Genomic DNA, 23,391 nt, shown 5'->3' with positions numbered 1-23,391 from the left:
GAGAGCCATGGGAGATATTGTTAAAAATCTTAAATACGAGATACATTATATTTTGACACCATTTCCCTGATCTACTAAGCTTGTAACACACACATACACACACACACACACACACACACACGATTAGTTTGGCACAAGGTCATCATACATTGGAGCTGACTTGGTAGCAAATAAAAGCAAATGTGTCACTGAGTAGTAGCAGCCCAATTCTTTACACCTTTCTCAAGCAACATGTAGTGCTGTTCTATGACACACATGATGTGATGTTCCCAAAGTCCAAATGTGTTACTCACCAGCAGCTATCAGCAGTGGAGTGTGTAATGTTATTTATATCTTGCCTTTCTTTTAACCCAAGGAAGCCAGAAACATAGCATGCGTAGTGGGTTAGCACCAAGATGGCTTTTCTTATATTTTGCAACAGTGTGCCCTAGTTCTGGGCTAAAGCAGACAATATTGAAAATAATTGCCATAACTGGAGTCAGCCTGAGGCTTTCCTGTCAGTGTGCTGGTGAATCTCCACTGGCTTTTGTGCTACCTTTACAGGAGCTCTCCAAGGTGCTGTTCCTTTGAGGGTCCCAGGCTGTCTAGAAATACTAGGATCCCCAGCATCACCACTGAAACCAGACAAAGGCTTTCTCTGTGTTGTCCCAGGCAGTTTTGGAAAGTGTTTTGGTTGCCACCTCTCTCCTTTTGTTTCTTGATAAAGGTTTGGAAAGAGGTTTGACAAAGGCTCTAAAGAAGCTGGATGATTTTCTGAGGGAGCCTTTGCCCGAAGAAATCAATGCAAGCAGTGCAGAGGAAGAGAAAGTATCAAAACGCAAGTTCCTGGATGGGGATGAGTTGACCCTTGCAGACTGCAACCTCCTGCCTAAACTCCACGTTGTCAAGGTGAGAACACTTCCTATTCCTGAGAGTCTACTTGGTCTTAGTTGTCAGACATTTCTTCTAGGGAGAAGTAGTCTTTATTTGATCTGCCTATTTACCTGAGCCACAAGAAGCCAAAAAACAGCCTAAGAAATTTTAGCTAAGTTTCTTTTGGATAAGTGTGATAGGATTAGACACCTCCAATGACTTCATTTACCAAAGTTCCAGCAGGCAGCGCAACTGATATAGAATCATAAAATCCTAAAGTTGGAAGAAACTGCCAGAGCCATACAAACCAACACCCTTCTGCCAAGATGGAATGCACAATCTAAGCACTCCCAACAGATGGCCATCCAGCCTTTGCTTCAAACCTTCAAACAAGGAAACTCCACTGCTCTCTGAGGCAGCATATTCCACTATCAAATTGCTCTTACCATCAGGAAATTCTTCCTAATGTTCAGGTAGAATCTCTTTTCTTGCATTTTGAATCCCTTGCTCTCTGCTCTAGTCTCTGGAAAAGCAAAAACAAGTTTGCCCTAGGTAAACATGACATTAAAAGCATGTGATAGCCTTTAGGTTGTCACCAGACCAGCTAAAATTAAAAGCTGTGATGAGGGTACATCTACACTGTAGAATTAATGCAACTTGAGCTTCCATTTCTCAATGCGTGAGAACTGGACTGTTACAGATTCTTTAGACATCTTGACCAAAGAGTGCCGGTGCATCACCAGCCTACAACTCCTATGATTCCATAGCGTTGAGGTATGCCCTTTGAGGAAATATCTTCATTAATGTGGCCTGGGCAAATTTTAATCAGGCCCCATCTACACTGCCAATACAGTTGCTGAATCCAGATTATCTGCTTTGAACTGGATAACATGGTAGTGTAGATCCAGCCTCAGTGTGCTGTAGTGGTTTGAGCCCTATGAATATGGACACCAGGATTTGAATCTCTGCTTGGCAGGGAAGCCCACTAGGTGACCTTGGGCCAAAATAGTTTCTGACCAATACAGGGTTTTCTTGGTAATTTTTTCAGATGTGTTTGTTATTGATGATCTTTCAGCCTCAGAGAGTGTCAATTGCTCTTGATCACCCAGTGGGTCTCCAAAGTCATAGTTCAGCTTTCAAACCACTATACCACACTTGCTTTCACCCATGAAAGCTCACTGGGTTACCTTGGGCAAGTCTCAAAGGAAAGCAGAAGGAAACCTCTTTGGACACATCTTGCTGAGAAAACCTCATGATAGGTTCACCTTAGGGATGCCATTAGTCAGAAATGATTTCAAGACATCCAACAACATATGTTTTAGTTGTTCTTTGACCTATAAGGTGAACATTATCAAGTCATTTTACTAAATGATATTCAAATGGAAATATTATAGAAGTAATCAGAGAATCATAGAGTTGGAAGAGAGAGCATGGGCCATCCAGTCCAACCTGCTGTCATACAGGAAAAGCAGAATTAAAAGTTCCCCTGACAGATGGCCATCCAGTCTCTTTTTGAAAGCCTCTGAGGAAGAAAGTTTCACTGTTGAACATCTCTTATGGTCAAGAAGTTCTTCCTAATGTTCAGCTGGAATCTCCTTCCAAGTTCCGAGTCCTAGTCTCCAGGACAGCAGAAAACAAGCCTGCTCCCTCTTCCTTATGACATCCTTTCACATATTTAAATATGGCAATCATATCCCTTTTCACCCTTCTCTGCTGCAGGCTAAACATACCCAGTTCTTTGAGATGCTCCTCATCGGGATTTATGGTCTCCAGTCCTTTGATCATTTCAGTGCCCTCTTCTGGACACCTTCCAGCTTGTCAATATCTCTCTTGAATTGTGGTTCCCAGAACTGGACACAGTCTTCCAGGTGTCTTATCAAAGCAGAATAGAGAGGCACCATGATTTTCCTCAATCTAGACACTATCCTCCAAAATCCCATTGGCTTTTTTTAGCTGCTGCATCATATTGTTGGCTCATGTTCAACATGTTGTCCACTAATGAGAAAATAACCATACTAGCCATAAAGGTCTATGGGATTAATTTCACTGACAAAGTTTAGTGGAATTAATTTCACTAGCAAAGTTTCACTCAACAGTCTGAATTAATGCCAAGCTGTATTCTCTGTTTAGCTTGTGAAATTCTAAAATTGTAGAACTGTAAAGTGCCTCTTCATACTAATACTGTTGTTTGTCACTTACACATTGGCTTTATTCAAGTAAATGCAAGTTTAAATGCAAGTATCTCAGCAACATTATGATATGAAGAAACTCTTCCCTAGTCACTCTCCCCATTTTTGAAGGCAAACCTGAGAATGTGCCAGTCTGTGGGCCTCTCCTTTGTGTCCCAATACTTTGAGTTCAGCAGGCAGCCAGTTCTGCTGTGAGGACCCACGGCTGTGGTACCTCCTTTGGTCATTCCCAAACCAAAATCAAAACATGGCTGTTTACTAAAAGCTTTGATTTCTTCCATCCATACAGACATTTTTTTCACATTGTTTTAAGTCATTAAAATAATGTACTTACGAGTATTACTCTCTATTATTTAAATTTCAAAGTGTATTAAATTTTAAAATTCATTTTGGATGGGCTATCCTGAGATCTCATGGTAGAAAGTGGCATTAGAATATTTTAATAAATAGATACACACTGCCTTGGTCAGAACGGGCACAAAAACCCATACCGATGACTATTTCAAGAAACACAGGCCGGATCTCCACTGCCCTATATCCCAGGATCTGATCCCAGATTATCTGTTTATCCCAGTTCAAAGCAGATAATCTGGGATCAGATCCTGGGATATAGGGCAATGTAGAACCAGCCACAGTTACAGGTAAGTAATCTGTTGCTCCAGCTGAATGGCTGTAGTTCCAGCCCATGGAATCCTATGGACGGTAGGCTGGTGCAACACTACAGCTCTCTGGCTGAGAATTTGATCTCCCTCTTGCTGTAAAGCCTTGGATTCCATAATGTGAAGCTCTGACAGTTAAAAGTGGAATCATAGCACTTTAGTGTGAAAGGTTCCCCCGAAGGGCTACATTTCCCCACCCCCACTATAAATCTGGTGTGTGAGTGTTATTTTTATGACTCGTGCATAATAAAATCTGTTAATGATGAATGTGCTTACGGGATATTAAAATTAGGATGTTGTGGTCTATATTCCAGATTGTATCAAAGAAATATCGGAACTATGAGTTCCCAGCAGAGATGATTGGACTGTGGCGATACCTGAAAAATGCTTATGCTCGAGATGAATTCATCAACACTTGTGCTGCTGACAAAGAAATTGAAATAGCCTATGCAGATGTAGCCAAGCGGCTTAGCAAATCGTAATTAAAATCTGCAAGACCAATTTCATTCAGAGAATTGTTGTTTCATCGATGCTTCTCAGAGATGCCTTTGTACATAATGTATGTATGACTGTAATATAGCATTATGTCTTCTGGGTTGCTTCCTTGAAGGTCCAGTTACCTTCTCTCATTGAATGCATGGCTGCCACCTGCAGACTGAGAATGCTTTGGGAGCGTGGGGGACTTCCCAAAGATTTTGCAAAGAAAAACAAAATAGCAGTGCAGAGGTGGAAGTATTTCTGAAATCTTCACCAATATGTTGGTAGAAAGATTTGAACATCTATTTAGTGTTTGTTTTTTGTTTTTTTAAAAAAAAAACCCAAACAAAACAAAACAGCAATTCTTTGCTAACAAATACACATATTGGCAAAAAAAAATCAGTATCAATTTGAACAAAATCAGAAAATATTTGGAGTTGTTTTTTTTATTTTTCTCATTTGCTCTTGTTATGGAAAGTTTGAAAACATATTGTGCATTGATTTGTGATTTTAAAGCTGGAGGCAAAATTGGACTGCCCATAGGAGAATGGATGGCATCGTAAGGCAAGTGCAATTGAAGACAGATTTTGGGAATTTTGGACCCTTCAAATGTTTTTGAGCTGCTATTTTGAGTGAACACTGAAATTTTGTAGAGATCACTTGATTTTTTTTCTTTAGACCTAAGAAATGGAAATAGTGAGTGAAATAATTTTGAATATGTTAATAATTGAAGGATGTTTGGAAGGGTCAGTGGTAGTACCAAAATTACAAGAATGGTGTTGAAAATACAAGATGGTACTCAAATACCATGTATAATTGTGGAAAAGCCCCTCATGGGTAGCTAATCAATAGTGAATTGCCAACATATCTCTCAGTGTGTCAATAAGGAGGTGTGTAACAGGAATCAGGTGCCTTATATAAATCCGAGGAAAAGATGAGTTTATTTTCTGTATTCAGTATGAAAGTCCTTTTAAAAATAGCACTGTTGTAAAATGTCTGCTCCTCTCCCAGTTTTATGGTAATAGAAGACTGCTTAATAGTTTATATTTCTTACTGCACTGTATTGGATTCATTGTGTTCATAGAGCCACGGCAGCACAATGGGTTAAACCCTTGTGCCGGCTGAACTGCTGACCTGAAGATTGGGATGCTGACCTGAAGGTTGCCAGTTTGAATCCATGAGATGGGGTGATCTCCCGCCTGTCCGCTCTAGCTTGTGTGGACATGACAGAAGCCTCACAGCAGGATGGAAACACATCCAGGCGTCCCCTGGGCAACGTCTCTGTACCATGGCCAGTTTTCTCACACCAAAAGCGACTTGCAGTATGTTCTCAAGTTGCTTCCGACACAATAAAAAAATTGAGCTCATTTCAGCCGCTGAGTGATGAGCTCTGTGTTATGTCTTCCTTGTCAGTAGGTCGAAAGCATGCTATTTTGTCTTTGTGAAGTATGGAGGTTGTAGCTCTAATTCCTTAGTAGTTTGGAAAGCAAAGAAGTTCTGGCTGAAACTGAACATTCTTCAAAAGGACTAGAAGTAGGTGGGGCAGCATCTTTTTTGATGTCAGTGAAGGCTAGGCTACATTCAACATTTATATTATTTTCTCTAAGCCACTTGTTAAAAAGTATTTGTATAAAGTGGCATTTTACAGTTCTACAATTTTAGACATAGACCTCATCTACACTGCCATATAAAATCCAGAATATCTGCTTTGAACTGGATTATATTGCACTGTAGACTCTGATAATCCAGTTCAAAGCAGATGATATGGATTATCTGTTTTGATAATCTGGATTTTATGGCAGTGTAGAAGGGGCCATACTCTCATGATTATTGCCAGTGTGAGATCAAGGAATTTTGCTGCCTGTGGCAGAGTAGTATAGAGTTTTAAAGTTTATTTTGTTATTTGAGGCAGAAAACTTCATCAGCACTTCAGCATCTCCATCTCAGCTTGTTGAAGCCAAGAATCCCCACATTTAGCTACTCCAACATCCCATCCCAACATGACTATCCACTTTTAAAAGTCTGCAACTGCATGATATCATTTCACAAATTCATCATTTGTTGAAGAAATAAAAACGTAATACACAGAATAATTTTGGAGGAGCTGGGAGGTGGCATATATGTACAGGTAATGTATGAAGATAAGATTTTAGGTGGGTGGGGGGATAAATAAATTGAATGAATGACAAGAGTTGTATTTTAAAATTATTTTAATAGATATATTAAAAATTACAGATATTAAAAAGAAAAAAGGAAACGAACTGAAATTAAATAAATATTAAGAAGTGCATAATGGAACTGAAAAAGAAAATGAGAGGGGAAGGTGACTTCCAATCTTCCTTTTGGTGTTACATATACATGTAGTTATTCACTTCTCTCTCTCTCTCCTAAAATTGTGAAATATTTTCTTCTTTTAATAACCGATTCTTTCTATGTATTTATTAAAACCAATTTACCAAGTTATTTTATTTTTTTCATTTAAAAGTCTATTTGTAAGATTTCCTATTATGTACTTAAGGTATATGCAAATGCAGGCATTCTAAAACCCTCCCAAAATCCAAAATACTTCTAGTGACAACTTGTACAGCCAGGCAGCCTGTGGAGGAGGGGTAGCAGTGTCCCCCTCCCCGCCCCTCCCTGCCTCCTGTTTTGACCCCAAAATAGAAGAAAAAGCCTCCTTACCAAGGCACAAGGCTTCCCTTTGCTCTGTGACAAATGACTGCAAGGTGCTTTGGAGATGGGGAAAGCTGTCTAGCATCATTCCACAGTGCCATGGAGCTACAGCAAGCCTTGTGCCTCGGTAAGGGGGCTGTTTTTTTTTTAAAAAAAAAAATCATAGACAAAACGGGGCAAGAGGGAAGGAAAATGATGCCCACCCATGCAAACCACACATTTTATATATTGATTTATGTCGCATTTTGGCTATTGCAAAAGGGTGCTGAGTACCACATACAGCAGTTAGTTACAAACATCCAACTTGCACACAACTCATAGTTAAGAAAAGGGATGAGACAACAGCAAGTGATAGAAATTTACTCCTTGGAAGAGAAATTCACTCCTGAAAGAATAGGTAAAGGTAAAGGTTTCCCCTGACGTTAAGTCCAGTCATGTCTGACTCTGGGGGTTGGTGCTCATCTCCATTTCTAAGCTGAAGAGCCAGCATTGTCCGTAGACAACTCCAAGGTCATGTGGCCGGCATGACTGCATGGAACACCATTACCTTCCCGTCGGAGCGGTACCTATTGATCTACTCACATTTGCATGTTTTGGAACTGCTAGGTTGGCAGAAGCTGGAGCTAACAGCGGGTGCTCACTCTGTTCCCCCGGGTTTGAACCTGGGACCTTTCAATCTGCAAGTTCAGCAGCTCAGCGCTTTAACACACTGAGCCACCAGAGGCTCCACCCTGAAAGAATAATCATGAGGAAAAGGTGTCTCCACTGAAGCTTTCTCACCAATCCTTGTTTCCAGGAGAATAGAATGATCACAGGGACAGAAAGTGAGGTGAAACTTCTGAACAGGGTCACAGACAACAAAACAAACACCTATCCTATACTATCCAAAGCTGAGATCAGGCTTATATAGAATAGCTTTGTTTGTCATTGTGCTATTGCACATAAAAATCACATGCCTTTCCCCACACACACCACAAAACAACACGCCCATTCCTCCACACACACCCCACCACCACCACCACCACACAGTTTCCAATGCCACATCAGTGAAAAACAGAGTTCAACATAGCCATAGCTCTAGGATAAAAGCTCTGTGCCAGTGTGTTTGTCCTTGTCTTTGTCTCCCTGTGCTGTCTGCCAGATGGCAATAATTTAAAAACAGAATATGCTGGGTGAGATGGATCCCCAAGAATGCTCCGAGCTTTCTTAAGGCTGCAGGACTTATAAAGTTCTTACAAAGGGGGCAGAGGGCAACCAATGATTGTCTGTGCAGAAGTGGTTTGGAGGCCTTCCTATCTGCCACTGTATACTACCAAACCATGCGCAGATGCAGTAGGTTAAAGTATAGGGTTATGGTAAAGCTTTCCCCCTGACATTAAGACTAGTTGTGTCCCATTCTGGGGGTTAGTGCTCATCTCCATTTCTAAGCCAAAGAGCCCGCGTTGTCCGTAGACACCTCCAAGGTCATGTGGCTGGCATGACTGCATGGAGCGCCATTACCTTCACCCCAGAGTGGTACCTATTGATCTACTCACATTTGCATGTTTTTGAACTGCTAGGTTGACAGAAGCTGGGGCTAACAGTGGGAGCTCACCCTGCTCCCCGGATTTGAACTGCTGACCTTTCAGTCATCAAGTTCAACAGCTCAGCAGTTTAATCCGCTGCGCCACTGGGGGCTCCCAGTCTCTCTATAGCACAGCGGTTGAAAGTCACCAGCAGTTTGTCGTTCAGTTGGTGATTCCTTAGGAGTGTTGGGTAGTACAGTCTCTGCTGGGCCCTCTTCACCAAGGCTGCCTATGGGTGCCCCAGGTCAGATCCTCCTTCACAATAACACCAAGGAACTTAAAACTGGCCACTTGCTCCATGTGGTCTCCACTCATGATGAAGGGATGAATTTCTGGTCTGTTCTTCCTATAATCCACTATGAGCTCCTTGGTCTTGTTGATGTTGAGAACCAGATTAATGGTGATGTAGGATTCAGAACCTGGCCATCCATATCAGGGACTAGAACAGACACTAGAACTGGCAATGATTAAATATTTCGTTCTTTGAAATGTATTAGAATTTATGCTGTATATGTAATATTGTCACAAAATCCAGGACTGAAATTTAAAATAGTGTTTTGCTGGAGAACAAAATTCTTTTAAAATATCCTGCCTATTTCATTATGCCGAAATGACTGACGTAATAGCTGGGAAAAGGAACAGATTTTTAGTATGAGTCCATTTTCCATTGCTAGTGACATCTAGTCAGAAATGCAGCTTCTTGTTGCTTTCTTCCCTGTCCAACTTCAGGGTAAAGTAGTAAGTGTTAATCATGCTGGAGACGGTTTATCTACATTGGCACAGCACATTTTCTGGGGGGAAAAAAATCTAAATGACAAGACAGACAGTATGGATTAACAATAACTTTGTTCATAAATTTCTCACAAGATGTAAAGAAAGATGGAGATCAGAGGAGAAAAGTAGCCAACAATATGGATCTAATCATTGATGTTGCAGAAAATGCAGACCAAATGTCTGTAAAAATGTCAATTGTAGCCAAACTTTTCTTAGATATTTGTTTCAAAGCATCACTCCTTCACAGAGTAATTCATTCCTATCTGGAATCCAGATTGATCTCTCTTTTAATATTAATTCTAAAACCGCTAAAGGACACTTTATTTCCTGATGCGGTGTTGGAGTTGTTGACACCACTTCTGTGTAACACAAGCAATGAAATGTCAGGGAACTTAGAAACTGTGTCATAGCACCTCTCTCCAGAAGTACTGTGGAGCAGATGTGTTTGTCACAGCAAAACAAACGAACTGGGAGTCTTGGGGCACCTTCAAGGCTAATAGTTTAAGGACCTCATCACATTGCAGTCCTTGATGCAGGGAAAAGTGGTGCAAATTGTGTGGCAGCGGGCCAAATCCATCGCCCAGCCCCCACGCACTGCCCACTTGCCCATCACATGCCGGAATACGTATGTTTCCGGCATTCACCTGAACTGTCCCCATGATTTCCTATCTGAACACGGGTAGTTTCCCGTGTTCAGATTTCCCCCTCTTACCACACTTTGCTAACACAGCCGGCACGGAGCCCCACTGGAAGTAGATGTGTGTCATGTGATTATATTTGGTGGGTTCTGTGCTGGCTGCGTGGGCAAAGTGTTCTAGGATGCGGGATTTTCCCCATGTGATGAGGTCCTTAGTACAACGTCAACTTTTGGGGACAATTTTTTTTTGTGAAGTCAGCTTTTGTCACATGAGAGGATTGCTGTTGTTGGCTGCTTTAAAATTGTTCCTGACTTATGGCAACCCTAAAAATTATGGGGTTTTCTTGGGTAAGATTTGTTCAGACGGGTTTTATCTTTGGCTTTCCTTAAGGCTGAGTGAGAGTGATTTGCTCAGATTCACCCAGTTGAACTCTGGTCTCCAGAGTCATAGTACAATTTTCAAACCATTACAACACACTGGGTTTCTCTCTTGATCACAATAAAAGTCTATGCCCTAATAAAGTTGTTAGTCTTGTGTGGTGTGTGTGTGTTTATGGCAGGCAATCTAAGCATTAACTCAAAAATTAGCTCATTGGTTACCCAGAAGCACAACAGGGAATGGCCTGGAAAGTAGATGCCTCCTTCTTGGGATCTTCCATTCTCAGAGTTTTCTGGGGCATGCACCTCACATTTGCCAGATGGCCATTTCCCCATAGCATATTGGAGGAAGGAGGGGGGGTGAGGTATACTGATTTTTGATGCTTAGATTTTTGTTTCTATAATGAGCTAGATTATATACCAAGTGTGACCTGGATCTCAGAGGAGCTGTTGCCTGCCTGCTTTCTGCCTTCTCCAGCTCTGAGCCCCCTTCAACACTGCCATGTAAGAACTGCGTTAGTATGAGTATACTGTGAGTATAGACACATGTAATGCAGATTGAATGGCATTGAAATGGATTGCGTGAGTTTACACTGCCATGTAATCCACTTTAGTGCAGTTAATCTGTATTAGGAAACCGCATTATATGGCAGTTGTTATATAATGGCTCTTTCCATCCTTCTTTCATTTTCCTCATATACCTTTTCCCTCTCTCTTTTCTTTCTTTCCCTGGTCCATGCTTTACCTCATATACCTATTCCTCTCGTCTTTCTTCCTCTTTCTTTTCTTCCTTCCTTTTTCTTTTTTCATCCTTCCATCATTCTCTCTTCCTTTCCTTTCTCCTCCCTTTTTTCTGCCCTTCCACTCAGATTTGCCCCACTGCTACTTCTCCCCCCTCCCAAAAAAAGAGCCCCGCAAAGTGAAGTGGCGGAGCTTTATGATGAGGCCATCAATTTCTTTCCCAGTAACATCACAGAGGGCCACTTCACCTAGCAATCGCAAATTCTTCACCTAATCATGGCCAATCCATTTTGTTCCTTTTCTTTCCGGAAACTCTGAAACTAAAAGGAGTGTTCAAACCCCTCAATTATTTGAAGTTAGATAATGAAGAGTATGTATATCATACTTTCCCAGATCTGTCATATGTGTAGGAGCCTTATTGGCACAAATGGAGCTACCAACAAACCATACATGGTTTAATTTATATAGAGACAGAAGACAGACTGAATTGTTCACTGGTGGGATGTGAACAAAATGAAAAGCGTATCTCCCAGGAAATAACATGCAGGAGGGAGAAAGAGAGAGACATGAAACCTTTTGGTTTGCTTTTCACTGCCACTGCCACCAGCCCCTTCCCCACCAGCCGCAGGCACTTGTAAGGCAGAGGCTTGTTTCGTTTCCCTTCCAGGAGGGGGAAATTACCAAGCTTCTTGGTAGCAACATACACATTACTTCCTCACGCCACCCTCGCTTCCATGTCTTTTCTCTGGATTTCCACCATAACCTTGTTCTCGTGTTTGTTTCCATAGGGACGGCAAATATTTAGCTTTATTACACTGATGCAGATTTCTAGGGAAGAGATAAAGGGACAAGAAATGAAAAACCCTAGACAAGAAAGAAGCTGGTTTTGGGTTTTGATTTTTCAACACCCCTTTCCTGCTCGCCCTCCGCTTTCTATTTCACTCCTTTCCCATTTTTGTCCTCATTACCTGGTACCAAAACATGAAAGAAATAAGTAACAGAAAAAGAAGCTTTACACACAGATGATATTAATTTTGCATTGCAGCTGGAAGCACACTTAGTCCTGCTAGTAAGTCCCACTGGACCAGGAGAGTGACTGAGTGATGCAATCCAGCCCATGATCCATCTGGCTTGAAGCCATCCTTGTTGCCTTCAGTGGGGCCATGGGCTAAGCAGGACATATAGCCAAGGGGTCTTCTTATTGCCCCATTATTGAAGAAGAGATTTGTGAACATTCAAGCAGATGCCACTCAAACGTTTCCAATGAAAACTACAGTGGGAAGGAACGTTTTCGAGTCTAGATGATTTTTTTTAGGAAAGCTTTATTCAGGAATTTTTAACATTACAAGAGGTCCCAGACTGCTCGGAGACTTGGATGAAAGCTAGACACACTTCTCAGAAAAAAAAAGATATTGGCATATACACATTCTTAGCATATAAATTAATTTTCTTCACACTAGTTTGGAAAGGAAAAAAAACATAATGAAAGTGTAGAAAGAGTGATTTTTTAATTCTTAAAATTGTGTAAACAATGTAAATGTAACAGAAATGAAATCAAATGAAAAAATAATTTTTGTTCCCAATTCAAAGAGCCCCTGAAATTCATCTTAGGGCCCTTCTAGACAGGGCCTATATCCCAGGATCTGATCTCAAGTTTTCTGGTTTAAACTGGATTATATGAGTCTGCACTGCCAGATAATCTAGGATACACAGAAAACCTGGGATCAGATCCTGGGATATAGGCCCTGTCTGGAAGGGCCCTTAGTTTCAATACTTGTTTTCTGGATAAAGGAAGGTACATCCTACCAATGGACTTCAGGTTTAACCATCAGCAAAGAAGATCACTTGTAGTGCTAAATTTGAACAAACAATGCAAGAACTAACAAATAAACAGACATAAAGTACATAATGGTATATATCCAGCTGAAAACATACATGTTTTTCCATATCTAGCTACTGATGATGTAAGGCACAAAATGTGGCTGTAGACTGTCTTGGGGTCATGTAAATATATAAGATCTTGGACATTGTTGTAACTATCAGACATATTGCCATAGCATCTTCTTAAAGCTATATGTCTTCTGTATAAAAAGAACACCGATACTGAATTATGGCTGTATTTCACTTGCAAATTACTATACTAGAAGAATTTATCAGGTATGGATGATTGTTTCCAAAGTAGTTGGCAAACGTTTAGCAAAGATAACTGCTACATTATAAAATGCAGGAGAGAGAGGACTCCATACAGAAAATTGTCTCCAACCAACAAAATTAAATTGGATTGGGGGAGAATCCAAAATATGAGTTTGTGTTTTCTAGCTTTTAAAAATGTTATGAATGCAACTTCTGCGAACATGAAAAGTCAATGGCAATTGTGAGCATGTAACAGAATGAGTACAGTAGTAATGTCACTACTTGCGACATAGGGACCTGGATTTTGAAAAGATAGTTTGGCAACCTCGCGCTCCTTCTTAATAGGGAGACTTAAGCACCAGGGTATTTTCTTTATTTGATACTCGCGGGCACAGTTCTGTTGGAGCCGTGTGAGCACGGCCAAGCAGGCTGCCCCAGGTAAATTTCCAGTTCTCCTTATTGCCAACACATGTTAAACTTGTGCTACTGTAGAATGTTGTAAAATATTATTTCAAAACCACTGGCTGCAGACTGGCTACCAATGAGTCAAGTCCCATCTGTCTCCAGTGCCGCCTCTCAATTAGCCAGAAACCACAGGGGGAGAACACCGGGTCTGAATGTGATGTTTTTGTCCCTAGTCATTTTCCATTTATAACAACAGCATAACACCCTTTTACAACAACACAATAAAGCACAACAGGAACAGGCATTGTTCCACTTAAATGGCCTTTCTCAAATGGGGCTATTTTAAACATGTATCCATTGGCTGCTAGCCTTCTCCTGCAGAAGGGGAGCAATTAAGGAGCAACAAAGCACACCCTGTTGTGTCTGGGGGCACAAGGTCCAGTCCAATGGAATAGCACCACTTTATAAGACATTTTGAGAACACACAGTGATCTTTGCTTCATGTGCAGTGTCCTCTAGCTTTTGAAAGAAATATATCCTTTAGTGATTTTGAAAGGATTGAATGATATTGGGTGTGTGGTAGTGTGTGTAAATATATACACACAGGAAAATATAATTTAATTGCTGTCACTAGTCTTGCAAAAGGTATTGTAGCTTTATGTAGTTCTATCCCAGTGCTTTAAGTGTTAGACATAGGACTTCATCCCACACTGGCTTGAGACGTCTTCTCTCCGGTTCTTTGTGCTGCTGAAACAGAGTCCCACGGAGGCCATCATATGATGCAAGGCTACCTCTAGTGGGACTCCATGGGACTCCATGGCAGCAGCACAGAGAAACCGAAGGAAAACTCAGTTCTCAGGAGGTGGGTTCTACCCAACTGCCAATTGCAGAAGCCACAGAGAAGGTAGGGAAAGGCGAAGAAAGGATGTGGGATAGTTGGCCATCCCAGAAGACAGGGAAAGATGGGAGGGAATGAGGTAAGATGGTTCTCTCCACTTTCCCTCACTTTCTCCTTTGCTGGTGAGATGAAGTCCTATGATTCTGGAGACTTGGGTTTGAATCCCCACTTGGCCATGGTATGCCACTGGGTGAGCTTGAACAAGTTACACACTCTCAGCCTCAGAGGAAGATCATGGCAAACCTCTACTGAATAAATCCTTCAGAGACAACACTGTGATAGGTTCACCTTAGTCTCACCATTGGTTGGAAATGAGTTGAAGGCACACAACAACAACAACAACAACAACAACAACAACAACAACAACAACAACAACAACAAATTCCTATTATGTTTTGAGGAAACAGCTACAAATTTATAATTATGAAGCTTAAAAAGGATTAGATATTAATTACTGTAAATTTATATCTTGGGAAAAGAAAGCAGCTTATTAGCATTTACACAAAACAGGGTTGTACCAGGAAATGTCTGGGGAGATGCCTTAAGAACCAGGAAAGAGGAGACAATGGTCAACAGCTTCCTTCGGAGGGGATTTATTGTGAGGGTTGTATGGACAATGCCATTTGCAACAAGATGTAAGCAAAATGTCTTGAGTGGGCAACATTATTTGGGCAAAAATATTTGCATTCTCGAAGATGGGGTTTTTTTGCAGATGTTTTTAAAGCCAACAATAATTTAAGTATGTTCATCATAAAAAAACCTTCTGTCCACTAATGAAAATATTAATTTTTTAATGCTGGAGCATGAAAGCTAATAAAAACAAAAATAGAGTTGCCAGATTTTGATCAAGATGGATAGTCATTGTGATTTCTTCTGCAAAATGCATTCCTACCCCAACTCAGGGATGGCACAACCAAAGCACTGAACTCACTTTCCCTTCTCACTTCACACTTCACACCTTAGTTTTGCAAGAGACTTCCTTCCTTCTATTTGGTACCTGAAAAACTTCCCAAATTTTGATTTTTCTGACCTGCCGGGTTAAAAAAAAAACTGAAATTTTCCAGAAAAAACAAATCTTCCAAATCTGAAAAACTTCCCAAATTTTTCTGACCCGGCACGTTTGGAAAGACCTCAAATTTTCAGCATGAGAGGAAGTAGCAGGGCTAGCGGCACAGGTCTCCTGTGAAAATTAAAAACCTGGAATAAAGGAATTTCATTTTTTAACCTGAAAGTACAACTTTTTAAGAATTTCCAAGGTTCTCATCATTTGTGCCACCAGAATCACCATGAATCATGGCAAATCTGGCAGTGCCTGGAGGGGGGCATGGAGAACCCTTTGCCCCACATCCGACATCGCCTGACTTACCCCAGGCCCCAACGCTTGGGGGAAGCTTCCGCTGCCCGGCTTCCCCTTGTTGATCCCATACACTGGGATCTGGTTCTTCTTCAGTTTTGTGATGGAGTCCAGACAGAAGTAGATGTACATCGTGGGATGGGAGCTGGGGGGGCTCTGTCACAAAACTGAAGAGAAGCTGGAGTATGCCATTGATTTTTACCCCATCTGATGAGGTTGTAAAGTCTCCCAGCAGGACCTCTGGTCAGTCTCTTCTGGAAGCTGACCACAGAATCACACCTGAGGACATAAATCAGTGGTTCTCAACCTGTGGGTCCCCAGGTGTTTTGGCCTACAACTCCCAAAAATCCCAGCCAGTTTACCAGCTGTTAGAATTTCTGGGAGTTGAAGGCCAAAAGATCTGGGGACCTACAGGTTGAGAACCAATGACCTAGAGATTCCTATATGAATGTTCTCCCTAGAAATCTCTAGGTTCTCTAGCATGATCAGAGGAAGTTGGCCATAGAGTCATACCAGAGTATCTAGAGATTTCTAAGGAGAGGTTTTTTTTTAAACAAACCTGTAAACAATCCAACCTGCAAAAATCAAAACCACAAATGTGGAAGGTTGACTGTAAATGTTATCCAGTTGTTAATACATGGAATAACTAAAATGAGCAAAATTGCCGCTACCCCCGAAACCACCACAAAATTAACAGCCCCCACCCAAAACACAAATCACCATATGTGAATTATCTAATTTTTCTCTCTCTCTGTGAAAGTTGCCTCTCAACCTATGGCATACTTGATGGTAATATTTCAAAACAATGATAACAATTATATAATGTATTATTTTCTATTATTTTCATTGGAAACTGAAAATGTAAGAAAAACCTGCATCAGACTTATTGTTTAGACTGGAGCAGACTAAATAGATTGTTGCATTTTAAAGGCTGGGTTATTTGCAAATAAAGAAACCATAATTATAACTTTTTTTCCCATATGATTGCGATGAGTAGACTGTGTGCCCATGCAGGGTGACTAGAATAGGCTTTCATCCAAACTAAGGACTACTGCTGATTTGTATCACATCATTCAATAGTGTAAACAAACAATCTGTAGTTTCATTTGTGGGCATCTCTCTTGTGATGCCAGATATGGGAATCCAACCCCACATCTCTCCCAGACGTGATTCCAGATTCTTGCAATTCTCTTTTGCACTATCCCTGCAGTGCCTTCTTACATTAAAAATCTCAGGAGACATAGTGCTAGATTGGTAAACTTGTAATGCTCCTATTATAATGTTTGTTTCCTTGAGTAAGATCACATGCCTTCTTAGGAAGCACTGACAGACTCCCTGTTTTATTTCATCTCCTCCAATGCCTCAGCTGTTGGAGAGGAGATTCTCATCCAAGGAAACAGACACAGGAATAGCACTTCTGTACTTAGGCTGGATCTACACTGCCCTATATTCCAGAATTTGATCCTAGATTATCTGCTTATCTCAAATTATCTGGCAGTGTAGACTCATATATTTCAGTTCAGATTCTGGGATATAGGGCAGTGTAGATCCAGCCTTAGATTTTCAAAAGTTCCTGTGTATGCTCCATGGCCATTTCTGTGGTTGGGAAAGGGCCGGGGAGAAGCTCGAGGTCCTTCCACACAGCCATATAACATAGAATATCAAGGCAGAAAATCCTACAGTATCTGCTTTGAACTGGGTTATCTAAGTCCACACTGACATATAAGCCAGTTCAAAACAGAAAATGTGGGGTTTTATTCAGCTGTGTGGAAGGGGCCTCAGACAACTGTCAATTGTGCCCTTGATAAGGCTCCAATCATAGGACATCATTAAATGGGGGGAATTTAGAGTCCTAGGATGCTTTCACCACAATGGATGGGTGACTTCTGATGTGACTTCCAGTGGAGGCTCTGCTCCCAACTGGGGTGAAAGTGTTGACGGAAGTGTTCCCCAAAACACAGGAGGTTTCCTGTGTTGTGCTGGCTACAATGGAGCCAGCATGGGGCCCCACCGGGAGGATGACGCATCCACCATGCCATATGGAAAGCGGCACATAGAAGGAGCTGCATGCAGGGCGATGGATTTACCCCACTGCCCCTCTCCTTTCTTGGCAAAGCCAGGCAAAGTGGGACACTTCACCTGACCTTTGTGATGAGGCCCTTATACTGTTTACCATCCTATTAAATCAGTGAAATTTCCAAGAAAGTAGACATAGGGCGACTGCACTGTAGTGTACCTAACAATAGATCCAGAGATTGCATTTAATTCTGAGTTAATATTATTTGCAATCCTACAGCGGCACAGGCAAAGAGTCACCCAGTTCTGCCAGGCTGCCTTCTGATCCTGAGGGAGGCAGTGCCCAGGAGGGGAGAGTGTGCCCAATACCTATGGGCTGGAGACTAAGTAGGCTTGCAGATAGTGATAAAAGGAGACAACACTTTCCTGCATCTCCACAAATCTGAGACAACAATGTGTCCTTCCAGCAATGGGCTGCCAAATGGCACCCTGCTGCCGCCTGGATTCTTCCTTTGCTAACCATGGAAATGGCCTTGGGGTGTACAAGATTGCCTTCCTCTTGAGAGGGGGTTTGCAGTGGCAGAATCTCGTCATGTCACCAACTGGAGTCTGGAACAGCTGTAGATAAAAAAAAGAGTATTTTTAAAGTATGAATATGCAATACGTTTTCCTGAGCGTGATTGGCCTTTGATGATTTCAATAAAGAAAGATTTATTTTCTCATTTTAATAAAGCAACTGTCTGTCTTCCTTACATTTTTTAAAAAAAACATATTTAGCTCTGTTTTACATAACATTCACCTAGAACTTATTAACAGATGGAATAATGGGAGTTGTGTTTTGGTAAAGCAGGGAGGCTAAAGACTTTTCAAAACTACAGCTTCTGTGATTCCACAGCACTGAGCCACGGCAGTTAAATTGGTGTTTTAGTAAAGGTAAAGGTTTTCCCCTGAGGTTAAGTTTAGTCATGTCCGACTCTGGGGGTTGGTGCTCATCTCCATTTCTAATCCGAAGAGCTGACATTGTCCGTAGACGCCTCCAAGGTCATGTGGCCAGCATGACTGCATGGAGCACCGTTACCTTCCTGCCGGAGCTGTACCTATTGATCAACTCACATTTGCATTCTTTCGAATTGCTAGTTTGGCAGAAGCTGGGGCTAACAGTGGGAGATCACCCCACTGCCCAGATTTGAGCCACCAACTTTTTGGTCAGCAAGTTCAGCAGCCTAGCGGTTTAGCCCACTGTGCCACTAGGGGCTCCTAGAGTGGTGTCATACTGAATTAATTTTACAGTATACATGCACCCACCATTTTCTAGTTATACCAGCCTTGTTCAGTTGTTTGAAAATCCAAAGCGGTTGTTATCATTGGCTTAATTGTGATGTGGATGCTCTAATAGGGAGGTATGGATTACTGTCTCCCAGTGAGTCACAGACACTGAACAGTACAGTGATGAGCCACTGTCAAAGGGCTTTTGGTCTTTTGAATCAATCCTTAAAATGCAAACACATCAGTCAAATGGGCTAAAAACGGGCATACAGTTCATGGTTCACCCTGCCTTAAGGGTAAAAATGTGTTAACGTGGTATCACTAGTGTATGAGAATCAAAACATTGGGCATACCCCATCCTTCATATCTTGTGGAAGGATTTACTCAGCAGATGCCTTTAATTGCTAGCTACTGCTGTGGGATTTATTTCTTTTTCTTTTCTTTTCTTTTAAGAAAGTACCCCTAGAAGTTGTTAGTCCCTTTGGCGCAGGATGAATCAAAGGGGCCCCAGCACAGTTATGACACATCTTGGCAGTGAATGTAGTTCTGGGAAGAACAGCCCTTTAGATAAGCACAGAAATTTTAAGCAGATGGTTTGACAGAGAAATGGATGCAGTGGCAAGAATCCCACTCATGTTGTAAGGCACTTGATGGAGATTCATTCTCAACAGGTTTTTCCTATAATGCCTGTTGTTAATGAAAGTATTAAGAGAAACTGAGTAGTGACACGATAGTCATGTTTAAATATCTTCAAGAATGTCATGAGGAAGAGGGAGCAGACTTGTTTTCTGCTGTCCTGGAAACTAGGGTTGAATCTAAACTGTCATCTAATCCAGATTATTTGCTTTGAACTGGATTATATGGCAATGTAGACTCAGGGCCCTTCCAGAACAGGCCCTGTATCCCAGGATCTGATCCCAGATTTTCTGTTTCTCCCAGATTATCTGGCAGTGCAGACTAATATAATACAGTTTAAAGCTGAAAACCTGGGATCTGATCCTAGGATATAAGGCCTATCTGGAATGGCCTTTATATAATCCAATTCAAAGCAAATAATCTGGGATCAGATATTGGGATATATGACAGTGTAGATCCAGGCTAGGACTCAAAGCAATGGGTTCAAATTACAGGAAAGAACCTGAACATTAGGAAGAACTTCCTGACCTTAAGAGCTGTTCAAAAGTGGAACTCTCTGCATCAGAGTCTGGTGGAAGCTCCTTCTTTGGAGGCTTTTAAAAAGAGGCTGGATGGCCATCTGTCATGAGTGCTTTGTGTTTTTCCTGCAAGAGGTTGGACTGAATGGTCCTTGGGGTATTTTCCAACTATTATTCTAAGTTCACTTCTCTTAATCCACTGGTTCTCAACCTGGGGTTCCCAGATGTTTTTGTCCTATAACTCCCAGAAATCCCAGCCAGTTTACCAGCTGTTAGGATTTTTGTTAGGCCAAAAACAGTCTTAGTCAGAATGTGTCCTTCTCTTATCGCTCAGTATATGAATATATTTCTGCTAATTTAGGATGGCGTTCTCTCAGGATTTGCATCTGGTTGCAGCAAAGGAATTACAAGGCTGAAGGGGCTCTTGCTCCAGAATTTGCACATATTTTTGTTGGGATACAGACTTTGCTTGCTGAGACACTGAAAGTAGCCCAAGAAAGAAGGAAGGCGAAAGGAAACTGTGATCAGGGGAGTTATGCCCAATTAAATGCACAATTCCAGAGGCTAGCCAGGAGAGACAAGGAACTATTTCTAAACAAGCAATGCATGGAAGTGTAAGAAGAAAATAGTAATGGAAGGACAAGAGACCTCTTCCAGAAGATCAGAAACATTAGAGGTAAATTTCAGGCAAAAATGGGCATGATCAAAAACAAAGATGGCAGAGACCTAACAGAAGCTGAAGAGATCAAGAAAAGGTGGCCAGAATATACAGAAGATCTGTATAGGAAGAATAATAATTTAGGGGATAGTTTTGACAATGTGGTGAGTGAATTAGAACCAGACATCCTGAGGAGCGAGGTTGAATGGGCCTTAAGAAGCATTGTTAATAACAAGGCAGCAGAAGACGACGAGATCCCAGCTGAGTTGTTTAAAATCTTGAAAGATGATGCTGTCAAGGTGATGCATGCCATATGCCAGCAAATATGGAAAACACAAGAATTGCTATCACATTGGAAAAAATCAATTTATATCCGCATACCAAAAAAGGGAAACACTAAAGAATGCTCAAACATCCGTACAGTGGCACTTATTTCTCATGCCAGTAAGGTAATGCTCTAGATCCTGCAAGGCAGACTCCAGCAATACATGGAGCGAGAGTTGCCAGATGTCCCAGCTGGGTTCAGAAAAGGCAGAGGAATGAGAGACCAAATTGCCAATATCCGCTGGATAATGGAGGAAGCCACGGAGTTTCAGAAAAACATCTATTTCTGCTTTATTGACTACTCTAAAGCCTTCGACTGCTTGGATCATAATAAACTGTGGCATGTTCTTGGTGGTATGGGGATACCAAGTCACCTTGTCTGTCTCCTGGGAAATCTGTATGAAGACCAAGCAGCCACAGTAAGAACAGACTACAGAACAACAGACTGGTTCAAGATTGGGAAAGGAGTACGGCAGGGCTGCATACTTTCACCCTCCCTATTCAACTTGTACGCAGAACACATCGTGTGACATGCGGGGCTTGACGAATCCAAGGCCGGAGTTAAAACTGCTGGAAGAAACATTAACAAACTTAGATATGCAGATGATACCACTCTGATGGTTGAAAGTGAGGAGGAGCTGAGGAGCCTTATCAAAGTGAAAGAAGGAAGTGCAAAAGCTGGGTTGCAGATAAACATCAAGAAAACCAGGAGTTATGGCATGCAGACTGATTGATAACTGGCAAATAGAGGGAGAAAACGTGGAGGCAGTGACAGATTCTATATTTCTAGGCACGAAGATCACTGCAGATGCAGACTGCAGCCAGGAAATCAGAAGACGTTTACTTCTTGGGAGGAGAGCAATGGCCAACCTTGATAAAATAGTGAAGAGCAGAGACATCACACTGGCAACGAAGGTCCGCATAGTCAAAGCAATGGTATTCCCCATAGTAACCTATGGATGCGAGAGCTGGACCATAAGGATGGCTGAGCGAAGAAAGATAGATGCCTCTGAACTGTGGTGCTGGAGGAAAATCCTGAGAGTGTCTTGGACCGCAAGAAGATCCAACCAGTCCATCTTCCAGGAAATAATGCCCGACTGCTCACTGGAGGGAAGGATATTAGAGGCAAAGATGAAGTATTTTGGCCACATCATGAGAAGACAGGAAAGCTTGGAAAATATCACGATGCTGGGGAAAATGGAAGGAAAAAGGAAGAGAGGCCGATCAAGGGCAAGATGGATTGATGGTATCATTGAAGTGACTGGCATGAACTTGAAGGAACTGGTGGCGGTGACAGCCGACAGGGAAGTCTGGCGTGGACTGGTCCATGAGGTCACAAAGAGTCGGAAGTAACTGTGTGAATGAAGAAGAAGACAGACTTTGCAAGAAGGCAATATCTCTTGATTGCTGACGGGTAAGACACGGCAGCATTTAGGGAACACAGCACTGCATTGGCTGTGGCTTAAAAAGGGCAAACCTGGTGAACTTTCATTACTTCTACCAATGAGATTAATACTTGCTACTACTTTGTTTACTGAAGCAGATTTTGTGTGTGGATATCTTTTTTTATTACTTCTGACAAGAGTCAACAAAAAAACCTCTTAGAGAATTGTGCTATGAAAGTAAAGCTCTGTAAACAAAGAGTTCATTTTCTTTCACAGAAACATATATAGCTGCTCATAAAATATTAAAGGAGAATGAATGAAATTCATGGTAACATTCTGCTCCAGGAAAAATGGCTGATTGAAAACACACCAAATGAGGACGTAAAATCAGTCCTCATTCCAGAAGTGTAACAAGCCAAAGACCCATGAGCATTTATCAAACCAATGCTCAGCATTGTATAAGGCTTTAGAAGGCTCTTCCAGACATTATTAAATCCTGAGAGGAACTGGGATATTATATGACAAGGGGGTGACCTTAGCAGGCTGAAACAGATTTCCCTTTGGAATTGCTGTCCACCTAGCTCCACCCACCCTGCCCTCAATCCTGATCATTCGATCAATTCCTGTCAACAATATCTTGCCCCAGTTATGTTCCATTGTGCAGATGCCGTTTATGCCACACTTGTCCACTTTCCAAACAATCAGGAAGTACTTTGTGTTTTATTTTCTATTATTTCCTTAGTTTAGACTAGTGTTTCTCAAACTGTCCTCCTCCAAGTATTTTGGACTTCAGCTCCCATAAATCACAGCCAACTTACTAGCTGTTAGGAATTGTGGAAGCTGAAGTCCAAAA

At 41.6% G+C, this 23,391-nt stretch overlaps 1 protein-coding gene across 3 annotated transcripts in view; it reads left to right on the top strand.

Moving 5' to 3' along the window:
* clic5 (chloride intracellular channel 5) overlaps nucleotides 1-6,640 on the top strand; it is a 65,742-nt gene extending 59,102 nt beyond the window's left edge. For all 3 annotated transcript variants that reach the window (XM_062957148.1, XM_062957150.1, XM_008116678.3), the window contains 2 exons: nucleotides 707-888; nucleotides 4,015-6,640. In XM_062957148.1, the coding sequence (XP_062813218.1) occupies nucleotides 707-888; nucleotides 4,015-4,182 (350 nt within the window). In that variant the 3' untranslated portion in view covers nucleotides 4,183-6,640. The remainder of the gene's footprint in view (nucleotides 1-706; nucleotides 889-4,014) is intronic.
* Nucleotides 6,641-23,391: the final 16,751 nt, after the last annotated feature.

Source organism: Anolis carolinensis, chromosome 1 (assembly GCF_035594765.1).
Source record: "Anolis carolinensis isolate JA03-04 chromosome 1, rAnoCar3.1.pri, whole genome shotgun sequence".
Lineage (NCBI taxonomy): Eukaryota > Metazoa > Chordata > Lepidosauria > Squamata > Dactyloidae > Anolis > Anolis carolinensis.
The sequence above is the reverse complement of the archived record's forward strand: the minus strand, read 5'-3'. Positions and strand labels throughout refer to the sequence as shown.